Raw genomic sequence first — 18,381 nt, 5'->3', positions numbered from 1 at the left:
CTCCCTCCTCTCCGATTGCACTCTTTCGTTGTGTGGTTCTAAATTCATCTGAGGCACTGTCTCAATCAATGTTGTCCTTATTGATCCGCTTCAGTGTTGCAGCCACAATGTTTAGGATTTTTAGAACTCACGTTAGAGCTAATTGTTCCACTTCCAGAAACTGTAGGCGAGACTTCCTTTCTATTAAAAAAACACTGATTTACCTCTCTTTATATGTCTCTGGGATTTGTTCACTTTTCAAAGTCATGGTTTTGTTATGTTCTGCATCCCAGGTTAAAAGTGCATGTTTATCAAAAAAAGCCATAAGGTTTGTGAACCATCTAAAAAAAAAAGCATTAAAAAAAAACAAACATGTTGTGTGTTTCTTCCTCACTCTCCAGCTGAGCGCATTGGCACCTGAGGAAACAGACAAATGATGGTCAGCGTCATCGTCCTGTTAATACACAGTATGAGGGAGGCTGCGTAGCTCTGTGTCATTACCTGATGTCGGTCCGTGTCAGTGTCATTAAGGCCCAATAATAAAAGCTAGAGAGAAAAACACAAAGAGGAAGAAGAACTAAACAAATCATAATAATGTTAAAGAATGTTAAAAAAAAAAGGAGAGAAGAAGACACGTTACTGTTCAGAATTCTAACTGAAGCGTCCTACTGCCTGCTCTCATGACCCACAACCACAGGAGGCTGGTGAAGGGAGGCTTATAATAATAGTTGGAATGAAGTGAATAGAGTGGTACCATGTGTTTGATACCAGTCATTTTGTTTCCTTCCAGCCATTACCATGAGCCCAGCCTCCCCAAATTAGGTTCCACTAGCCACCTGTGCCCACAACACATACATAGATGTTTCTTAGACAGAGAGAGAAATTACATATATACCTTTTCTTCAATTTCCTTGACTTGTCTCTTTTGCATGTCAAGCATGCCTTCCAACTGTCTTATTCTCTGTAAGGCAAATAACACAGAACATATGGTTCAGGAGGTCAACTTCCTACTGACCACAGGCTCTGTATTATAGTTTAGAAGTAGAACAAATAAATGGTTTTGGTTGTTAAACAGTTGCTAATGAAAGTGACCACAAGCCTTTCCACATGTTTTCCCAGAAGCTGCCCTACTCCCATGTTACCATGGCAGCTGTTGCAGAGCGTCAAATTTAAAAAATCATGCTGCCATGACAACGAGCAAGTGGAACAATGGTGAATCTTTGTCCAGACCACATGAGCTGATTTGCTGACCGACCTTTGGTCTTGGCTACACACGGACGCACACTTCCATTTGCTCCTTTCCTCTCCTCTAAACACTATTTGAGACAGACTCAGACAAGCGTGAAATCCAAAACCTTCACTGGAAGCAAACCAGTCCACTGGTAAGTAATCCTGATAGAGTTATGAAACACTGGAACCACACTGATCACATTCTCGTGGCTGACCTGAACCCTAAAAGCTGCTTAGATCATAACCACGGGAGGCTGAGACAGCCAGAGGAGAGGCAGGGTCTGGAAAATAGCAGGTTTTGGGGGACAGGATTAGGTTGAGATCCTGTATTGCACCCAGCAGGGCTGGTGGAGGAGAGACAAATGAAGAGAAGACTAGAAAAAATGTCTCAGCTGCAGGTCGGTTATGGAGAATGTTCTATTATAATTGATGTCTTTAGTAAACTCCTATTGTGTTATTGATTAGACAGTTGATGGTTAGTTTCTGAAGCAAGGAGTGTTGAGGTTAGGAGTGTCGTGTTGAGGTTAGGAGTGTCGTGTTGAGGTTAGGAGCATAAAGACTAATAGAATAAGGATAGGACTTCTGTGAAATGTTGAGGTTTGGTGGAATACACAAAATACAAGGAAACACAAACACACACACAAAAGCAGGAGGGATACTGCATCTTTTCTCTGTGGCGGCTGCAGGTTAAGGCCTTTCCTTACCTGCTGGGCCTGCTGTAGGAGCTCCAGGCGCTCCTGTAAGATCTGACTGTCATACTGGCGGCTTTGCCTGAGCATCTGTCTCCGCAGTTTGTCCACGGCTAGCCCCAGCTCCTCCCTCTGCCTGTCCGACAGAGACTCTGCGACCGCACGCCCCCCCGGCTCCTGCTGCAGAGCGCTATACAGAGTCGCCTCCAGCTCTGCGATCCTCTGCCATACAGCCACATACACAGGTACGCCACTGTGATCATGGCCGAGATGGAAAACACTGTTCCGCTTTATATCTAGTGTCACTATAATGGTGTGTTTTTCATGGTAATTGCATGGTAACTACAGTGTAGGTACTAAGTCCACTTTGTTACATAATACTTACAACTGTTACGCCTTATAATGTCAGTGTAGTGACCACGTAAATACATGCTTCTATTGACACTGTATAAAGTGGAACTAAAAACACAAAAACACACAGTGAATCAAATGAATAAATGATGGTGAGTGCAATATACTCCTGTTGTTACCTGACTCATGACTGTTAAATCAAGTTAGAGATGGGAAGAATGTAAAACATACAGGCTTCTCTGTACTGGGAACATTCACACATCTCTAGTCTACGTTTAGTTCCTCTTGATACACAGTCTCATTAGAATTACACACGTCACTGAGGGAATCACTAGACGTCCTGTCTCGGGATCGTACTGTTCTGAGAGAGTGTTTGGGATGTGTCTGAACAGTTAATGCACAGCCATTCTCCCCAGCCAGGAGGGTGTGTCTCTTTCTGTCCTTTAGTACCCAGTGCAAACACGGGTTCATTGAGGTAGAAGATGCAGTATCCCGACAACACATGACAAACTCAAATAGCAGGGTTTGGTCTGTGGGTTAGTGATGTTTGATGGGTTTACATAATTTAGAGGGCTGACAGTGGGTCTACATCTAGGTCTAAAACATATACTTTATGAAACTATTGCATGCCATCTTGATAATATAATGACTATTGTAATATATAATTATAATACAATTTATGCCATTTAGCAGACGCTTCCTACAAGCAGGAGACAGCTGTAGAGTAACCCTCCTGTCCCATCATGTTGCTGTGTCGTACCATGTAGGCCTGATCCAGGGCCTGCTTCCTGTAGTCCAGCTCCTCCTCCATGAAACCCTTCTGCTTACTGAACTGGTCCTGGAACAGCCACAGCACAACACAGGATATGAAATCACATCATTGCATCACCATGACAATGGTGTCACATCAGAGACAGTGAAAAACCACTGATACTTGGTCAGATGTTTTTTGGGGGGTCTCTCACCGTCTCATTCTCCAGGTCAATCATCCTCTGGGTCAAGGCTGCCTCTGTACTGTCGATCTGCTTTAACCACTATGGAGGGAGGGAGAGAGAGAGAGAGACACTCAACACATACTGTACAGTTAAATACTCAGTAGATAATAGTCCAGTAGATGTAAGAGGCAGGCTCAGAGATAAGGAGAAGGAGGAGGAGAAGAAAAGGGGGAGTAAGACAAGAAGGAGGAGGAGGAGAAGGAGGTGGAAGAAGAAAAGAAGAAGGAGGAGAAGGAGGAATAGTTGAAGAGGAGGAAGAGGAGAAGAAGAAAGAGGAGGAGGAGGAGGAGAAGGAAAGGAGGAGAAAGACAAGAAGGAGGAAGACGAGAAGGAGGTGGAAGAGGAAAAGAAGGAGGAGAAGGAGGAATAGTTGAAGGGGAGGAAGAGGAGAAGAAGAAAGAGGAGGAGGAGGAAGAGAAGGAGGAAGAGGAGAAGGAGGAGGGAGAGGAGGAAGAGGAAGAGGAGGCAGATGGGTTGCCTCCCACAATGTAACAATGTTCCAATGTTGTTGGAGAAGGAGGAGAGACTGACCTTCTCACACATTGACAGAACCATCCCAGCCTGGATGACAACAATCTGCTCCTCGTTACGCAAGTTCTGGGGACGAAGAAGAGACAGGAAATGGATATAGATGATCGGAGAGGGATACAAGTATTTATTAAGGTTTTAATTGAGGGAGAAAATAGCATTGTGAATTTTAGTAAGATCATTTTACTGAGAGTATTAGGAACAGCGGAGAGAATTTAAACTCACCCCATTATCTCCCAGGATATCCAGTTTCTTCATCAGATCTGGAATAACCACGTGCTAAAGAGGGATTACACATCCAGTTTACATACGCTGCGAGAGGGAAAATGTGTGTGTTTGTGTTACCTTGATTCCCTCCTGGTGACAGAAGATCTGCAGAGCGCTGTTGCTGTTCTCTGGGAAGGTAGCCATGTGGAATCCCATGGCTGGAAGCCTGTGTTCCCTCTCCTAATGGACAACAAGGACAGTTAACCCAGCCCTCATTCACACCCACATCTACACACTCACAAACAGTCCCCCCAGTCTAATTTACAGACCACAACAGCCAGCCCTCTAAAGGGGACAGTACAATCACAACTAATATTCTGGTTGGGTAGACTGGTGTGTGAGACTGATAGTGAATGGGTCAGGGTTGGGAACTGAACTGAATGGGTCAGGGTTGAGAACTGAATGGGTCAAGGTTGAGAACTGAACTGAACGGGTCAGGGTTGAGAACTGAACGGGTCAGGGTTGAGAACTGAACTGAATGGGTCAGGTACTGAATGGGTCGGGAACTGAACGGGTCAGGGTTGAGAACTGATCTGAACAGGTCAGGGTTGGGAACTGAACTGAATGGGTCAGGAACTGAACGGGTTGGGAACTGAACTGAATGGGTCAGGGTTGGGAACTGAACTGAATGGGTCATGGTTGGGAACTGAACTGAATGGGTCATGATTGGGAACTGAACTGAATGGGTCATGTTTGGGAACTGAACTGAATGGGTCATGTTTGGGAACTGAACTGAATGAGTCAGGGTTGGGAACTGAACTGAATGAGTCAGGGTTGGGAACTGAACTGAATGAGTCAGGGTTGAGAACTGAACTGAATGTGTCGTGGTTGGGAACTGAGCTGAATGGGTCATGGTTAGGAACTGAACGGGTCAGGGTTGGAAACTGAATGGGTCAGGAAATTAACTGAATGTGTCAGGGTTGGGAACTGAACTGAATGGGTCGGGAACTGAACTGAACGAGCCAGGGTTGGAAACTGAACGAGCCAGGGTTGGGAACTGAACTGAACGGATCGTGGTTGGGAACTGAACTGAATGGGTCATGGTTGGGAGCTGAACTGAATGGGCCATGGTTAGGAACTGAACTGAATGGATCATGGTTGGGAACTGAGCTGAATGGATCATTGTTAGGAACTGAACTGGTCATGGTTAGGAACTGAACTGGTCATGGTTAGGAACTGAACTGAATGGATCATGGTTGGGAACTGAGCTGAATGGATCATTGTTAGGAACTGAACTGGTCATGGTTAGGAACTGAACTGGTCATGGTTAGGAACTGAACTGAATGGATCATGGTTGGGAACTGAGCTGAATGATGTACAGTACTTACATGATGAGGATAGCATGCTCAGGATCTGTCCAAATGAGTTAGGTGGAGAAACATAATTTAAAACCAAAGTAATAGGGTTTTAAAACATACTCTGGGAGTTCAAATGGACGAGTTTAAGTGACTGAGTGGCTCTTTGGATCCATTCAACCCATTCTTATTCTGTGCATTAAGAGTTTCTTTGATACCTTCTTGAAGTGATCGAGTATCTCCTATGAAGTCATCATGAAAGATATTCTAAAAAAGTATATGAACGAGCTCATTAAAGATATCCTACATCAGTTGTTGGAGGCAGAACCTGAAAGGAGGAAAGCCATGCAGTCGATAATCTTCTATTATGGACAACAATCAAGAGATTTAGGACACGTGTACCTGATGATTGGAATGTTTGTGCATACGACTGCCTTTTTAATGAACATAAAGAAACTTAAGAACAACTACATGCAAGGAGGAGACAAATGAACAAAGATGGGCGGATGGTGAACTTAAACACATTTTATTCCATTCAAAATTATATTCATCTTACTAAAGACAACATTCTTGTACATCTTTCAACTTGAAAAAATACACTTTTCCAGTTCAGTGGGGATGGTAAGGCGGTCAGAATACAAGGTACATACAATGGGTCGAGGCACAGTAATGGGTATGTTTGTGTGCTCGCGTGTACTAAGCGCCACAGGAGGCTGTTGGGAGGATCTATAGGAGGATGCGCTCACTGTAATGGCTGGAATGGAATTCATGTAACGGAATCCAACATGTTTTTTTTGTGTGTGTTTGATACCATTCCATATATTCCATTCCAATGAGCCCATCCTCCTATAGCTCCTCCCACCAGCCTCCAATGCTACGAGCACGCTTGTGTGTGTGTGTGTGTTTTGGTCACTGTATGTAGGTCTTGCGTGGGGACTGGAGACCGGTGTCGCCCCCTGGGGACAGTTTGATGGTGCACTCTCTTACTTCCAGCTCTAGCACTCTGAACTCCAGCAGCTCATTCTGGTCCCTCGAGTCCTGTACCGCCCCCTGCAGCTTCCACTCAGCTTGCTGTAACACATACATCTACACACACACACACATTTTTGTATTTTGTAGTGTCCTTTTCTTCCAGATTGCTCACAGGACAGTGTTGAGTGACAGAGGAGTAGGAGGTACCTTACCTTGTCGTGGAGTTCCTGATTGGTCCTGATGAGGTACTGCTTCTCCTCCACCCACTTAGAGTCCTGGAGAAACATACGGTCACACACACCTCAGAGGAAAACTAAATTATCACAACACAGAATGATAAGGGAGATGAGAGCACCTTGCCACCCATAGGGGATACTGCACAATGTACATGCACCTCAACCCAAAGAGATTCAGCCACACCGTGTGAGTCCTAGCCCAAACTGTCCGTTTCTGAACTGAGGCCCACAAGCCCAAAATAAGTGAAATAATGCATTCAAATAGTGAGCACACGTGCATGCAACCACAAGTTAAACACAAAATATATTGCTGTAACATGGTTTTATTGAGCCAAAAAGTAACAGAGAGAAAGTTCACCATCAGAATGACCAGAAATACAGAGAAATGTGCTCAGAAATCTGTATTGGTACAGTGAACAGCATGCTGAACACAGATTCAGGAATATTGAGGCACCAGAGGTGAGAGGAGTGTAACAGAAAGTGCAACACTGCCACAGTGACACAAACAGGCAACATGCAGTAAATGTGAGGCATGCAACAGGTACCAGAGAATGATGGCGGATGCTATGAGTTCTGACCTCTGTGAAACGCTGCTCGGTATTAGATCTATTCAGTCTATTGATATCAGGCTGAGCAATCAACAAGAAGATTGAACAATCTACAATCTATGTGATTTGCATCATGGTGCATTTGTTTAGTTTTGACCACAAAATCCATCTACACTTCTCAAAATGGATTTCACTCTGCTTTTACAAATATCATTACTTACACAAGGAAATAATCTAATTCATATATCTTTACAGAGGAACTGATTGAAGATGATTTCCACAGAATGTTACATAATTAAGACATTACAGTATATATATATTTTCATTAACCTTGTTTCTTCAGAGTCATATTTGTAAGTGCTAGGTACAATTTGATGACTGGCTGATTTGTTTAGCATGAGGACGTATCATTCAATCAGTTTTCTCATGATCATGAGGAGATAAATCCTGATGATCTTTTCCAGAGAAACTAGAGCATATACATTCAAATACTGTCAATGACAGTGGAGCACACACACAGGGCAGAGTTGTGACATCACAGGATCCTGCGGCAGATCCGGTCGGCGTAGCCGTAGCGCCAGGCCAAAAGCAAAGCCCCAAGACAGACAAGCAGCAGGGCCAATGAGAGCGGAGCAGCCAGGGACCTCTCAGTCGTCTCCCCGCCCTTTTCCTCTTTTACCTGCCCCCTCTCAGCCAATGCCTTCTCCAGGTCGGCGATCTTCGCCTGGCACCCAATCAGATCCGCCTGCAGCTGCTCACGGTTCTGTGGGAAAGCGAACGTAGCCAATCAGAGACCAGAGTCAAGTCAGTTCAATCAGGTGAGTTAGTGCTGGGCTGGAACAAAAGCCTGCACACCCTGCAGCCTGCTAAGATAGAATAACATTAACCTGCACACCCTGCAGCCTGTTAAGATAGAAGAACATTAACCTGCACACCCTGCAGCCTGCTAAGATAGAATAACATTAACCTGCACACCCTGCAGCCTGCTAAGATAGAATAACATTAACCTGCACACCCTGCAGCCTGCTAAGATAGAAGAACATTAACCTGCACACCCTGCAGCCTGCTAAGATAGAAGAACATTAACCTGCACACCCTGCAGCCTGCTAAGATAGAATAACATTAACCTGCACACCCTGCAGCCTGCTAAGATAGAATAACATTAACCTGCACACCCTGCAGCCTGCTAAGATAGAAGAACATTAACCTGCACACCCTGCAGCCTGCTAAGATAGAAGAACATTAACCTGCACACCCTGCAGCCTGCTAAGATAGAATAACATTAACCTGCACACCCTGCAGCCTGCTAAGATAGAATAACATTAACCTGCACACCCTGCAGCCTGCTAAGATAGAATAACATTAACCTGCACACCCTGCAGCCTGCTAAGATAGAATAACATTAACCTGCACACCCTGCAGCCTGCTAAGATAGAATAACATTAACCTGCACACCCTGCAGCCTGCTAAGATAGAATAACATTAACCTGCACACCCTGCAGCCTGTTAAGATAGAAGAACATTAACCTGCACACCCTGCAGCCTGCTAAGATAGAATAACATTAACCTGCACACCCTGCAGCCTGCTAAGATAGAATAACATTAACCTGCACACCCTGCAGCCTGCTAAGATAGAAGAACATTAACCTGCACACCCTGCAGCCTGTTAAGATAGAAGAACATTAACCTGCACACCCTGCAGCCTGCTAAGATAGAATAACATTAACCTGCACACCCTGCAGCCTGCTAAGATAGAATAACATTAACCTGCACACCCTGCAGCCTGCTAAGATAGAATAACATTAACCTGCACACCCTGCAGCCTGCTAAGATAGAAGAACATTGTTCTTGTACTCGTCTTGGCAAAAGCTCATGTTTTGAGACAGTGATGGGCACATCAGGAGTCTAATGAGGGATATCATGGGCAGGCTGTAGGGGTTAAAGGTTAAAGCTACTCACCCTGGCCACTCTCTCAGCATCGTGTGACCCCCCAGTCTGTTCCTGTAGTAGGGCGTAGGCCCGCTGGAGAGCCTGGTACTCTCTGGTCAGTTGTCTGAAGCGCAGCTCTGACTCTTCACGAGAGACACCCTGGGGAATGAATACAATACATAACATGCCATATTGCAGATGCTTTTATCCAGAGACTTACAGTCATGCATGTATATATTTTACGCACGGTTGGTCCAGGGAATTTAACCCACTATCCTGGCATTGTAAGAGCCATGCTCTACCAACTAAACTACAGAGGACTGGGTAGTGACATGGTCAAACACACACACACTTACGTCCTCCAGGTCCTCCTCGGGTGTGGCAGGGGTGCAGTCTGTGAGGTCAGTGTTGTAAGAGGTCAGAGACGACGTCTCAGAGTCCACAGACTCCTCATCAAATCCAAAATATGTCTCCACAACATGCCTCTGGAGAGATAGAGAGAGAGGAGGAGAAAGGGGGAGGGACGAGGATGGAGAGATAGAGAGAGAGAGGAAGAGAGAGGGGGAGGGAGGATGGAGAGATAGAGAGAGAGGAGGAGGAGAGAGGGGGAGGGACGAGATTGGAGAGATAGAGAGAGAGAGGAAGAGAGAGGGGGAGGGAGGAGGATGGAGAGATAGAGAGAGAGGAGGAGGAGAGAGGGGGAGGGAGGAGGATGGAGGGATAGAGAGAGAGAGGAGGAGAGAGGGGGAGGGAGGAGGATGGAGAGATAGAGAGAGAGAGGAGGAGAGAGGGGGAGGGAGGAGGATGGAGAGATAGAGAGAGAGAGGAGGAGGAGAGAGGGGGAGGGACGAGGATGGAGAGATAGAGAGAGAGAGGAGGAGAGAGGGGGAGGGAGGAGGATGGAGAGATAGAGAGAGGAGGAGGAGAGAGAGGGGGAGGGAGGAGGATGGAGAGCGAGAGAAGGAGAGAGAGGAGAAAGAAAAAGGGAGTGATGAGCTGTAATATATTGATTTACACACACACACACACACACACACACACACACACACACACACACACACACACACACACACACACACACACACACACACACACACACAATAGGAGAGAAGACTATTTGAAACACACACTCGGGGGTTGGTAATAGAGGTGAGGTAGGTGCTGCGACGTTGCCTCCCTCTGCTGGGAGTACACGGGCTGGGCACCCCGACACGGATGGCTCCAAGTAGAGGTAATTAGGGGAACGTGCCAACCAGCGTGGAGGCCACATAAAAGGAGCACTGTGGCACACCGTGGGGGAGAACAGAGAGGCCGACAGAGCAGAAGCTGAGAAGAAGGACCGAGCCAAACCTACCTGATTTCGTTATGTTTATTTTATTGCCTAGTAAAGTCATGTATGCTGACTAGAACCTCCCTGTCTCGGTGTTAATCTCTGCACGCTCAACCCAACACCCCACAGTTTACCAGATTTGGTGGAGAATGCGGGCATCTCAGTAGCTTTGGGTGCCGTGGGGTCGAGGGTACAGAGATTACCATAGAGGAACTGGTGGCTCAGTTTATCCTCAGCCAGCTGAAGCAACAGCCTCTCCAAATGTGAGAGGGTGGTCGGCCCAATGGGAAGTGAAAACAGTGCTAGAGATGGGGGTGCTGGAGGAGTCCCACAGTGAGTGGTCTAGCCCTATACCCTTTTGGTACCAAAACCGGACGGAACCGTCCGCTTTCGCAATGACTTCCGGGGCCTGAACGAGGTCAGCAAGTTCGATGTCTACCCCATGCCCCGGGTGGATGAACTGATTGACCGCTTGGGGATATAGAGATACGTCAGCACCTTGGACCTGACAAAGGGGTACTGGCAGGTGCCGCTGGTAGCGGCCTCCCGGGAGAAGACGGCCTTCTCCACCCCGGGGGGGTTATACCACTACCGGGTTCTTCCTTTCGGGCTCCACGGGGCCCTAGACAGTTGTGAGTCACATCTCTGTAGGTTACAGGCAGTGGTGGATGTGCTCAGGGATGCGGGTCGGACCGTTCCCCAGATCGGGTGGAGAAATGTGAAGCCCCAAGAAAAAGAAAAAAAAAGAAAAATGGCTGCCATTAGGAAATGGCCGGTCCCCCGAACCAAGAGGCAGGTGAAGTCATTCCTGGGGTTAGCAGGCTACTACAGTCGATTTGTACCTAACTTTGCCGCAATAGCTTCTCCCCTCAAAGACCTCGCAAAGGAAAGACTGCTACAGAACACTCACTGTGACATACTGTGGACCGTCCGTCAACCTTGGAACAATAACTTCCCCATTCCTTACCATCCGATTACGAAACACAAATCATCCACAAAAAAAGAAAGGCTAATTTCCTCCTTCCCATTGATTTTATAAACTCAACAGTATTGTCCTTCCCATTGATCTCAGGACCAACCCACGGAACTCAAGTCACTGTACTACAGTAAAGTCCTTACCATCGTGTTTGTAGGTCATCTCCTGACACCCAGAGAAGGAGAGACAGACCATAGCACACAGACAGATAAAGCAGGAGAAGGAGACAGACCATAGCACACAGACAGATGATGCAGGAGAATGAGACAGACCATTGCACACAGACAGATGAAGCAGGAGAAGGAGACAGACCATAGTACACAGACAGATGAAGCAGGAGAAGGAGAGACAGACCATAACACACAGACAGATGAAGCAGGAGAAGGAGAGACAGACCATAACACACAGACAGAAAGCAGGAGAAGGAGACAGACCATAGTACACAGACAGATGAAGCAGGAGAAGGAGACAGACCATAACACACAGACAGATGAATCAGGAGAAGGAGAGACAGACCATAGCACACAGACAGATGAAGCAGGAGAAGGAGACAGACCATAACACAGACAGATGAAGCAGGAGAAGGAGACAGACCATAGTACACAGACAGATGAAGCAGGAGAAGGAGACAGACCATAGTACACAGACAGATGAAGCAGGAGAAGGAGACAGACCATAGCACACAGACAGATGAAGCAGGAGAATGAGACAGACCATAGCACACAGACAGATGAAGCAGGAAAATGAGACAGACCATAACACACAGACAGATGAAGCAGGAGAAGGAGAGAGACAGACCATAACACACAGACAGATGAAGCAGGAGAAGGAGAGAGACCATAACACACAGACAGATGAAGCAGGAGAAGGAGAGACAGACCATAACACACAGACAGATGAAGCAGGAGAAGGAGAGACAGACCATAACACACAGACAGATGAAGCAGGAGAAGGAGAGACAGACCTTAGTACACAGACAGATGAAGCAGGAGAAGGAGACAGACCATAGTACACAGACAGATGAAGCGGGAGATGGAGACAGACCATAGTACACAGACAGATGAAGCGGGAGATGGAGACAGACCATAGTACACAGACAGATGAAGTGGGAGATGGAGACAGACCATAGTTTACAGACAGATGAAGCTGGAGATGGAGACAGACTATAGTACACAGACAGATGTAGCAGGAGGAGACAGACCATAGTACACAGACAGATGAAGCGGGAGATGGAGAGACAGACCATAACACACAGCCAGAAAGCAGGAGAGACAGATGAAGCAGGAGAAGGAGACAGACCATAACACAGACAGATGAAGCAGGAGAAGGAGACAGACCATAGTACACAGACAGATGAAGCAGGAGAAGGAGACAGACCATAGTACACAGACAGATGAAGCAGGAGAAGGAGACAGACCATAGCACACAGACAGATGAAGCAGGAGAATGAGACAGACCATAGCACACAGACAGATGAAGCAGGAAAATGAGACAGACCATAACACACAGACAGATGAAGCAGGAGAAGGAGAGAGACAGACCATAACACACAGACAGATGAAGCAGGAGAAGAAGAGAGACCATAACACACAGACAGATGAAGCAGGAGAAGGAGAGACAGACCATAACACACAGACAGATGAAGCAGGAGAAGGAGAGACAGACCATAACACACAGACAGATGAAGCAGGAGGAGAGACAGACCATAACACACAGACAGATGAAGCAGGAGAAGGAGAGACAGACCTTAGTACACAGACAGATGAAGCAGGAGAAGGAGACAGACCATAGTACACAGACAGATGAAGCGGGAGATGGAGACAGACCATAGTTTACAGACAGATGAAGCTGGAGATGGAGACAGACTATAGTACACAGACAGATGTAGCAGGAGGAGACAGACCATAGTACACAGACAGATGAAGCGGGAGATGGAGAGACAGACCATAACACACAGACAGATGAAGCGGGAGATGGAGAGGAGGAGCTGGACATACTCATATATACTGGTGCTATACTATAAACCTCCCGACAAAGCTAGTATCCCTAAGATGAACTATACTGTCCTCTGGCACTGAGCTCTGAGGCTGGGCTGTCTCAGTCACCCACTTACCAGACACCGACAGAGAGGGGTGTTAACTAGCATCCACCAATCCTCTTTAAGATAGTTACCAGGCCTGTGAGGTAGCAGCACTGTACTTTTCCATTCAAACTCTCCCAGTAAGTGTGTTCTGTTCCATTCCCAGTTAGTCCCAGTAACCAGCTCCAGTTATAGATGCAGAGTGTGTTAAATCTCTTAGCAACATACATCACCGACTCTGCTTACTCTCTCTCTCGAGGACCCAGTCCAATTGCTAGAATCACTCCTCCTCTCTTGATCATCAACACCTCATCTACCTATCCTTCTAACTGAGTTTGGAAGAGATTACCAAGCAGGTGTCATTGTTCCCCCAACTGAGCCCAATTAAACAGTCACACGCACTTAGGAACCTATGCATGCACACGAGCGCCCACACGCACACGCCCCATCTGACCCCAATTAGACAGAACCAGCCCATCAGCATCATGAGAAGAGGCTATTGCTTATTGACAACACCGCTGGACCAGCAGTGTGTGACAGGAGACATAGAACACAACAAAGAAACACTATAAAACACACAGAACGGTAGAGGGAGAAGTAGTCTTACTTTAGGTGGTAGCTTGAGGGGTTTCCTCCGGGTCTTTTTGCAGAGCATCAGTCTGTCACATTCCTGCGCAGAAAGGAGCAACTTGGGATTTCTAGCCTTTTGAGTTTAGACAACATGCATCGTTTCTGTATGAGAAGGCTCTGATTGATGTGGGACTGATCCTTAACCTGACAATCTAAATTGTACTAATCTAAGCTATCGACCGTCCCATGTGTGGAATCCTGGGGACAGAATCTGGATACTATTTGATTTAGGCTTGTCAAAATGCAGCCACGGTAAAAAAGTGAGACGGGTAGGATTCTTTATGGGAACAACCAGGGATGGAGAAGGTAAACAGAGTTGTGTATCCAACACCTGCCCCCAGGTCCGGGCATGTTGGGGCGATACAGAATTATGATCAGCAGCAAGGAGCCAGCAGAACATCACCGTGCTAATGAGTAAATTAGCAACAGGCTCTGATTAAAAGGGAATAGAGCAGAGAGCAGAGGTGGTGAGTGGCTGGCTGGCGAGAGGGTCTGGAAGGCAGGGCCAACATGACACCCAACACTCACCCTAACGGCAGCCATTTTATTCCACTGTTTCAATGTACTGCAGTAAATTACAAGAAAATGTCTGCCTGTTTGTTTAAGAACCCATGAGCTAGGCGGGTGCCCACATTCACTAATCTCACTACAATAAGGATCTGTCAATGCGCTGTTGTTTGGAAGTTCTGGTGATTTAAATACCAGGTAAAGAGCAATGTCGATGTTAGAGTGTCTCCCTGACCTGCGAGAGCTCATCAATGATGCCTTGTTGCTCGGCAACCTGCAGCTTAAGGAACTCTACTTCCTGTTCCTCGTGGGCCTGACTTAGGTCTGTCAGTGAGGTAGGCCTCTTCAGCTGCTGGGGGTGAGGCTGCTGGGAACGAGAGCGCACATTCTCCTTCTGAGAGAGAGAGAAAGAAAGAGAGGGAGGTGAGGAGAGATACATTCTCAGGGGTCAGCGATTCAAGTGTGAGGTCGAGAGAGAGACAGAGAGAGAGACAGAGAGATGCTTTGTTGACTTCAAAAAAGCTTTTGACTCAATTTGGCGTGAGGGTCTGCTATACAAATTGATGGAAAGTGTGTTTCAGGAAAAACACACAACATTATAAAATCCATGTACATGTATGGTTAAAATTGGCAAAAACCACATACACATTTTTCCACAGGGCCGTGGGGTGAGACATGGATGCAGCTTAAGCCCCCTCCCCATTTAAACATACACACATATATATATACACACACACACACACACACACACATATATATATATATGTGTGTGTGTATATATATATATATATATATATGTGTGTATATGTGTGTGTGTGTGTATATTTCATTGATGATATATATATATATATATATCAATGAAATGGCGCGGGCACTAGAACAGTCTGCAGCACCCAGCCTCACCCTACTAGAATCTGAAGTCAAACGTCTACTGCTGATGATCTGGTGCTTCTGTCCCCAACTAATGAGGGCCTACAGCAGCACCTAGATCTTCTGCACAGATTCTGTCAGACCTGAACCCTGACAGTAAATCTCAGTAAGACAAAAATAAAAGGTCCAGTTGCCAGGACCACGAATACAAACTCCATCTAGACACCGTTGACCTAGAGCACACAAAAAACGATGCATACCTCAGCCTAAACATCAGTACCACAGGTAACTTCCACAAAGCTGTGAACGTTTCAACTATTCTGCCTTATTATTATTCGACCATGCTGGTCATTTATGAACATTTGAACATCTTGACCATGTTTTGTTATAATCTCCACCCGGCACAGCCAGAAGAGGACTGGCCACCCCACATAGCCTGGTTCCTCTCTAGGTTTCTTCCTAGGTTTTGGCCTTTCTAGGGAGTTTTTCCTAGCCACCGTGCTTCTTCACCTTCATTGCTTGCTGTTTGGTGTTTTAGGCTGGGTTTCTGTACAGCACTTTGAGATATCAGCTGATGTACGAAGGGCTATATAAAATAAATTTGATTGATTGATTGAACGATCTGAGAGACAAGGCAAGAAGGGCATTCTATGCCATCAAAAGGAACATAAAATTTGACATAATAATTAGAATCTGGCAAAAAATGCTTGAATCAATTATAGAACCCATTGCCCTTTATGGTTGTGAGGTCTGGGGTCTGCTCACCAACGAAGAATTCACTAAATGGGACAAACACCAAATTGAGACTCTGCATGCAGAATTCTGCAAAAATATCCTCAGTGTACAACGTAAAAACCCAAATAATGCATGCAGAGCAGAATTAGGCCGCTACCCACTAATTATCCAAATCCAGAAAAGAGACTGTAAATTGTACAACCACCTAAAAGGAGGCGATTCCGAAACCTTCCATAACAAAGCCATTACCTACAGAGAGATGAACCTGGAGAAGAGTCCCCTAAGCAAGCTGGTCCTGGGGCTGTCACACCCTGACCATAGAGATACTTTATTCTCTATTTTGGTTAGGTCGGAGTGTGACTAGGGTGGGCAATCTAGTTTCTTTATTTCTAGGTTGGCTTGGTATGGTTCCCAATCAGAGGCAGCTGTCTATCGTTGTCTCTGATTGGGGATCATATTTAGGCAGCCTTTTCCCACCTGTTTGTTGTGGGATCTTGTTTTTGTATAGTTGCCTTGGACCACGACAAAGCTGCATGTTCACTTCTTTGAGCTTTATTGTTTTTGTAGCGGTTCTCATAATAAGAGATGAACCCAAACCACGCTGAATTTTGGTCCGATTCTTACAAAAACGACCGTGACAGGGGCTCTATTCACAAACACAAACAGACCCCACAGAGCCACAGGACAGGAACACAATTAGACCCAACCAAATCATGAGAAAACAAAAATATAATTTCTTGACACATTGGAAATAATTTACAAAAAAACAGCACACTAGAATGCTATTTGGCCCTAAACAGAGAGTACACAGTGGCAGAATACCTGACCACTGTGACTGACCCAAACTTAAGGAATGCTTTGACTACGTACAGACTCAGTGAGCATAGCCTTGCTATTGAGAAAGGCCGCCGTAGGCAGACCTGGCTCTCAAGAGAAGACAGGCTGTGCACACTGCCCACAAAATGAGGTAGAAACTGAGCTGCACTTCCTAACCTCCTGCCCAATGTATGACCAGATTACGCAGACACACAAAGAATTCGAAAACAAACCACATTTTGATAAACTCCCATATCTACTGGGTGAAATTCCACAGTGTACCATCACAGCAGCAATATGTGTGACCTGTTGCCACAAGAAAAGAGCAACCAGTGAGTACAAACACCACTGTAGATACAACCCATATTTATGTTTATTAATTTTCCCTTTTCTACTTTATCTATTTGCACATTATTACAACACTGTATATAGACATATGACATTTGAAATGTCTATTTTACAACTTGTGAGTGTAATGTTTACTTTAATGTTTATTTCACTTTGGTTTATTCATTTCACCATGCCAATAAAGACCCTTGAATTGAATTATGAGAGAGAGAGAGAATTTCCTTAACCGTGACTCATAACTTTCAATTGTGCAGTGAGGCTTTGTAATCAAGGAGAAATGTAAATACTGATTGACACAGATACTGAATGGCACAGATACTGAATGGCACAGATACTGAATGGCACAGATTGAAGGAGATACCGATCGGCGCAGATACCGATCGGCGCAGATACCGATCGGCGCAGATACTGAATGGCACAGATAGAAGGAGATACCGATCGGCGCAGATACCGATCGGCGCAGATACCGATCGGCGCAGATACCGATCGACAGAGATACTGAATGGTGCAGATACCGATCGACAGAGATACTGCTTAACATCTCTTGTAGGGCTCTTGCCCTTTCCTTAGATGACCTCCATTTCACATGTTCCCTACAATGTGGTTCCTCTTAATCCAGTCATAAACATCAAAGCATAGCCCATACTTTTGTTACACTTATCAACGTCCTCCCTTAGTCATGAAGGAGATGAGACAAGGAAAGGAGAAAAGCAAAGTAGACCAAAAAGGTTATGTCTGGTTCCCTCACCATCTCTGCATTCTCTCTGCTGAGGTTCTTGAGTTTCTCCTCCATGCGCTGCAGAGTCTGAAGGAGATCATTGTTCTTCTTCGACATCCTCATATATTTATCTAAGAGTGGCTTCATCTGACTCTCTGACTCACGCACCCGCTTTAACTGACAGATGAAGGGAGAGATGGAAGGAGAGAGCGAGAGAGATGGAAGGAGAGAGCGAGAGAGATGGAAGGAAAGCGCGAGAGAGATGGAAGGAGAGAGAGATGGAAGGAGAGAGCAAGAGAGATGGAAGGAGAGAGCGAGAGAGATGGAAGGAGAGAGCGAGAGAGATGGAAGG

The 18,381-nt window shown here is 45.9% G+C and overlaps 2 protein-coding genes across 2 annotated transcripts in view; both read right to left on the bottom strand.

Moving 5' to 3' along the window:
• Positions 1-3: 3 nt before the first annotated feature.
• On the bottom strand, positions 4-4,154 carry LOC149971584 (janus kinase and microtubule-interacting protein 2-like). Its single transcript, XM_090219480.1, has 8 exons — positions 3,998-4,154; positions 3,776-3,841; positions 3,215-3,283; positions 3,010-3,087; positions 1,914-2,120; positions 875-940; positions 481-525; positions 4-396 (listed from the first exon to the last, which is right to left on the bottom strand). The coding sequence occupies exons 1-8, from the start codon at positions 4,028-4,030 to the stop codon at positions 370-372; spliced, it is 591 nt and encodes a 196-aa protein (XP_090075606.1). The 5' UTR covers positions 4,031-4,154; the 3' UTR covers positions 4-369.
• Positions 4,155-5,844: 1,690 nt separating this feature from the next.
• Positions 5,845-18,381, bottom strand: part of LOC110504413 (janus kinase and microtubule-interacting protein 1) — a 51,342-nt gene continuing 38,805 nt past the window's right edge. The window contains exons 7-14 of the mRNA XM_090219479.1: positions 18,060-18,206; positions 14,778-14,936; positions 14,013-14,075; positions 9,376-9,504; positions 9,050-9,178; positions 7,770-7,853; positions 6,519-6,581; positions 5,845-6,420 (exon numbers count right to left, since the gene is read on the bottom strand). Of these exons, the coding sequence (XP_090075605.1) occupies positions 6,244-6,420; positions 6,519-6,581; positions 7,770-7,853; positions 9,050-9,178; positions 9,376-9,504; positions 14,013-14,075; positions 14,778-14,936; positions 18,060-18,206 (951 nt within the window). The 3' untranslated portion in view covers positions 5,845-6,243. The remainder of the gene's footprint in view (positions 6,421-6,518; positions 6,582-7,769; positions 7,854-9,049; positions 9,179-9,375; positions 9,505-14,012; positions 14,076-14,777; positions 14,937-18,059; positions 18,207-18,381) is intronic.

The sequence above is a fragment of the Oncorhynchus mykiss genome, chromosome 25 (genome assembly GCF_057628025.1).
Source record: "Oncorhynchus mykiss isolate SJ-2025 chromosome 25, ASM5762802v1, whole genome shotgun sequence".
NCBI classification, from domain to species: Eukaryota; Metazoa; Chordata; class Actinopteri; order Salmoniformes; family Salmonidae; genus Oncorhynchus; species Oncorhynchus mykiss.
This window is presented reverse-complemented; position numbering and strand designations above follow the sequence as displayed.

What these genes read in the sequence shown, in the direction of transcription:
- LOC149971584 (XM_090219480.1), bottom strand. Translation starts at nt 4,030, where the DNA reads ATGAAGAAACTGGATATCCTGGGAGATAATGGG. An exon ending in TCCTACAGCAGGCCCAGCAG is followed by an intron (nt 941 to 1,913) that starts GTAAGGAAAGGC and finishes TTTGCCTTACAG; the next exon opens with AGAATAAGACAGTTGGAAGG. An exon ending in TCAAGGAAATTGAAGAAAAG is followed by an intron (nt 526 to 874) that starts GTATATATGTAA and finishes TTTTCTCTCTAG; the next exon opens with CTTTTATTATTGGGCCTTAA.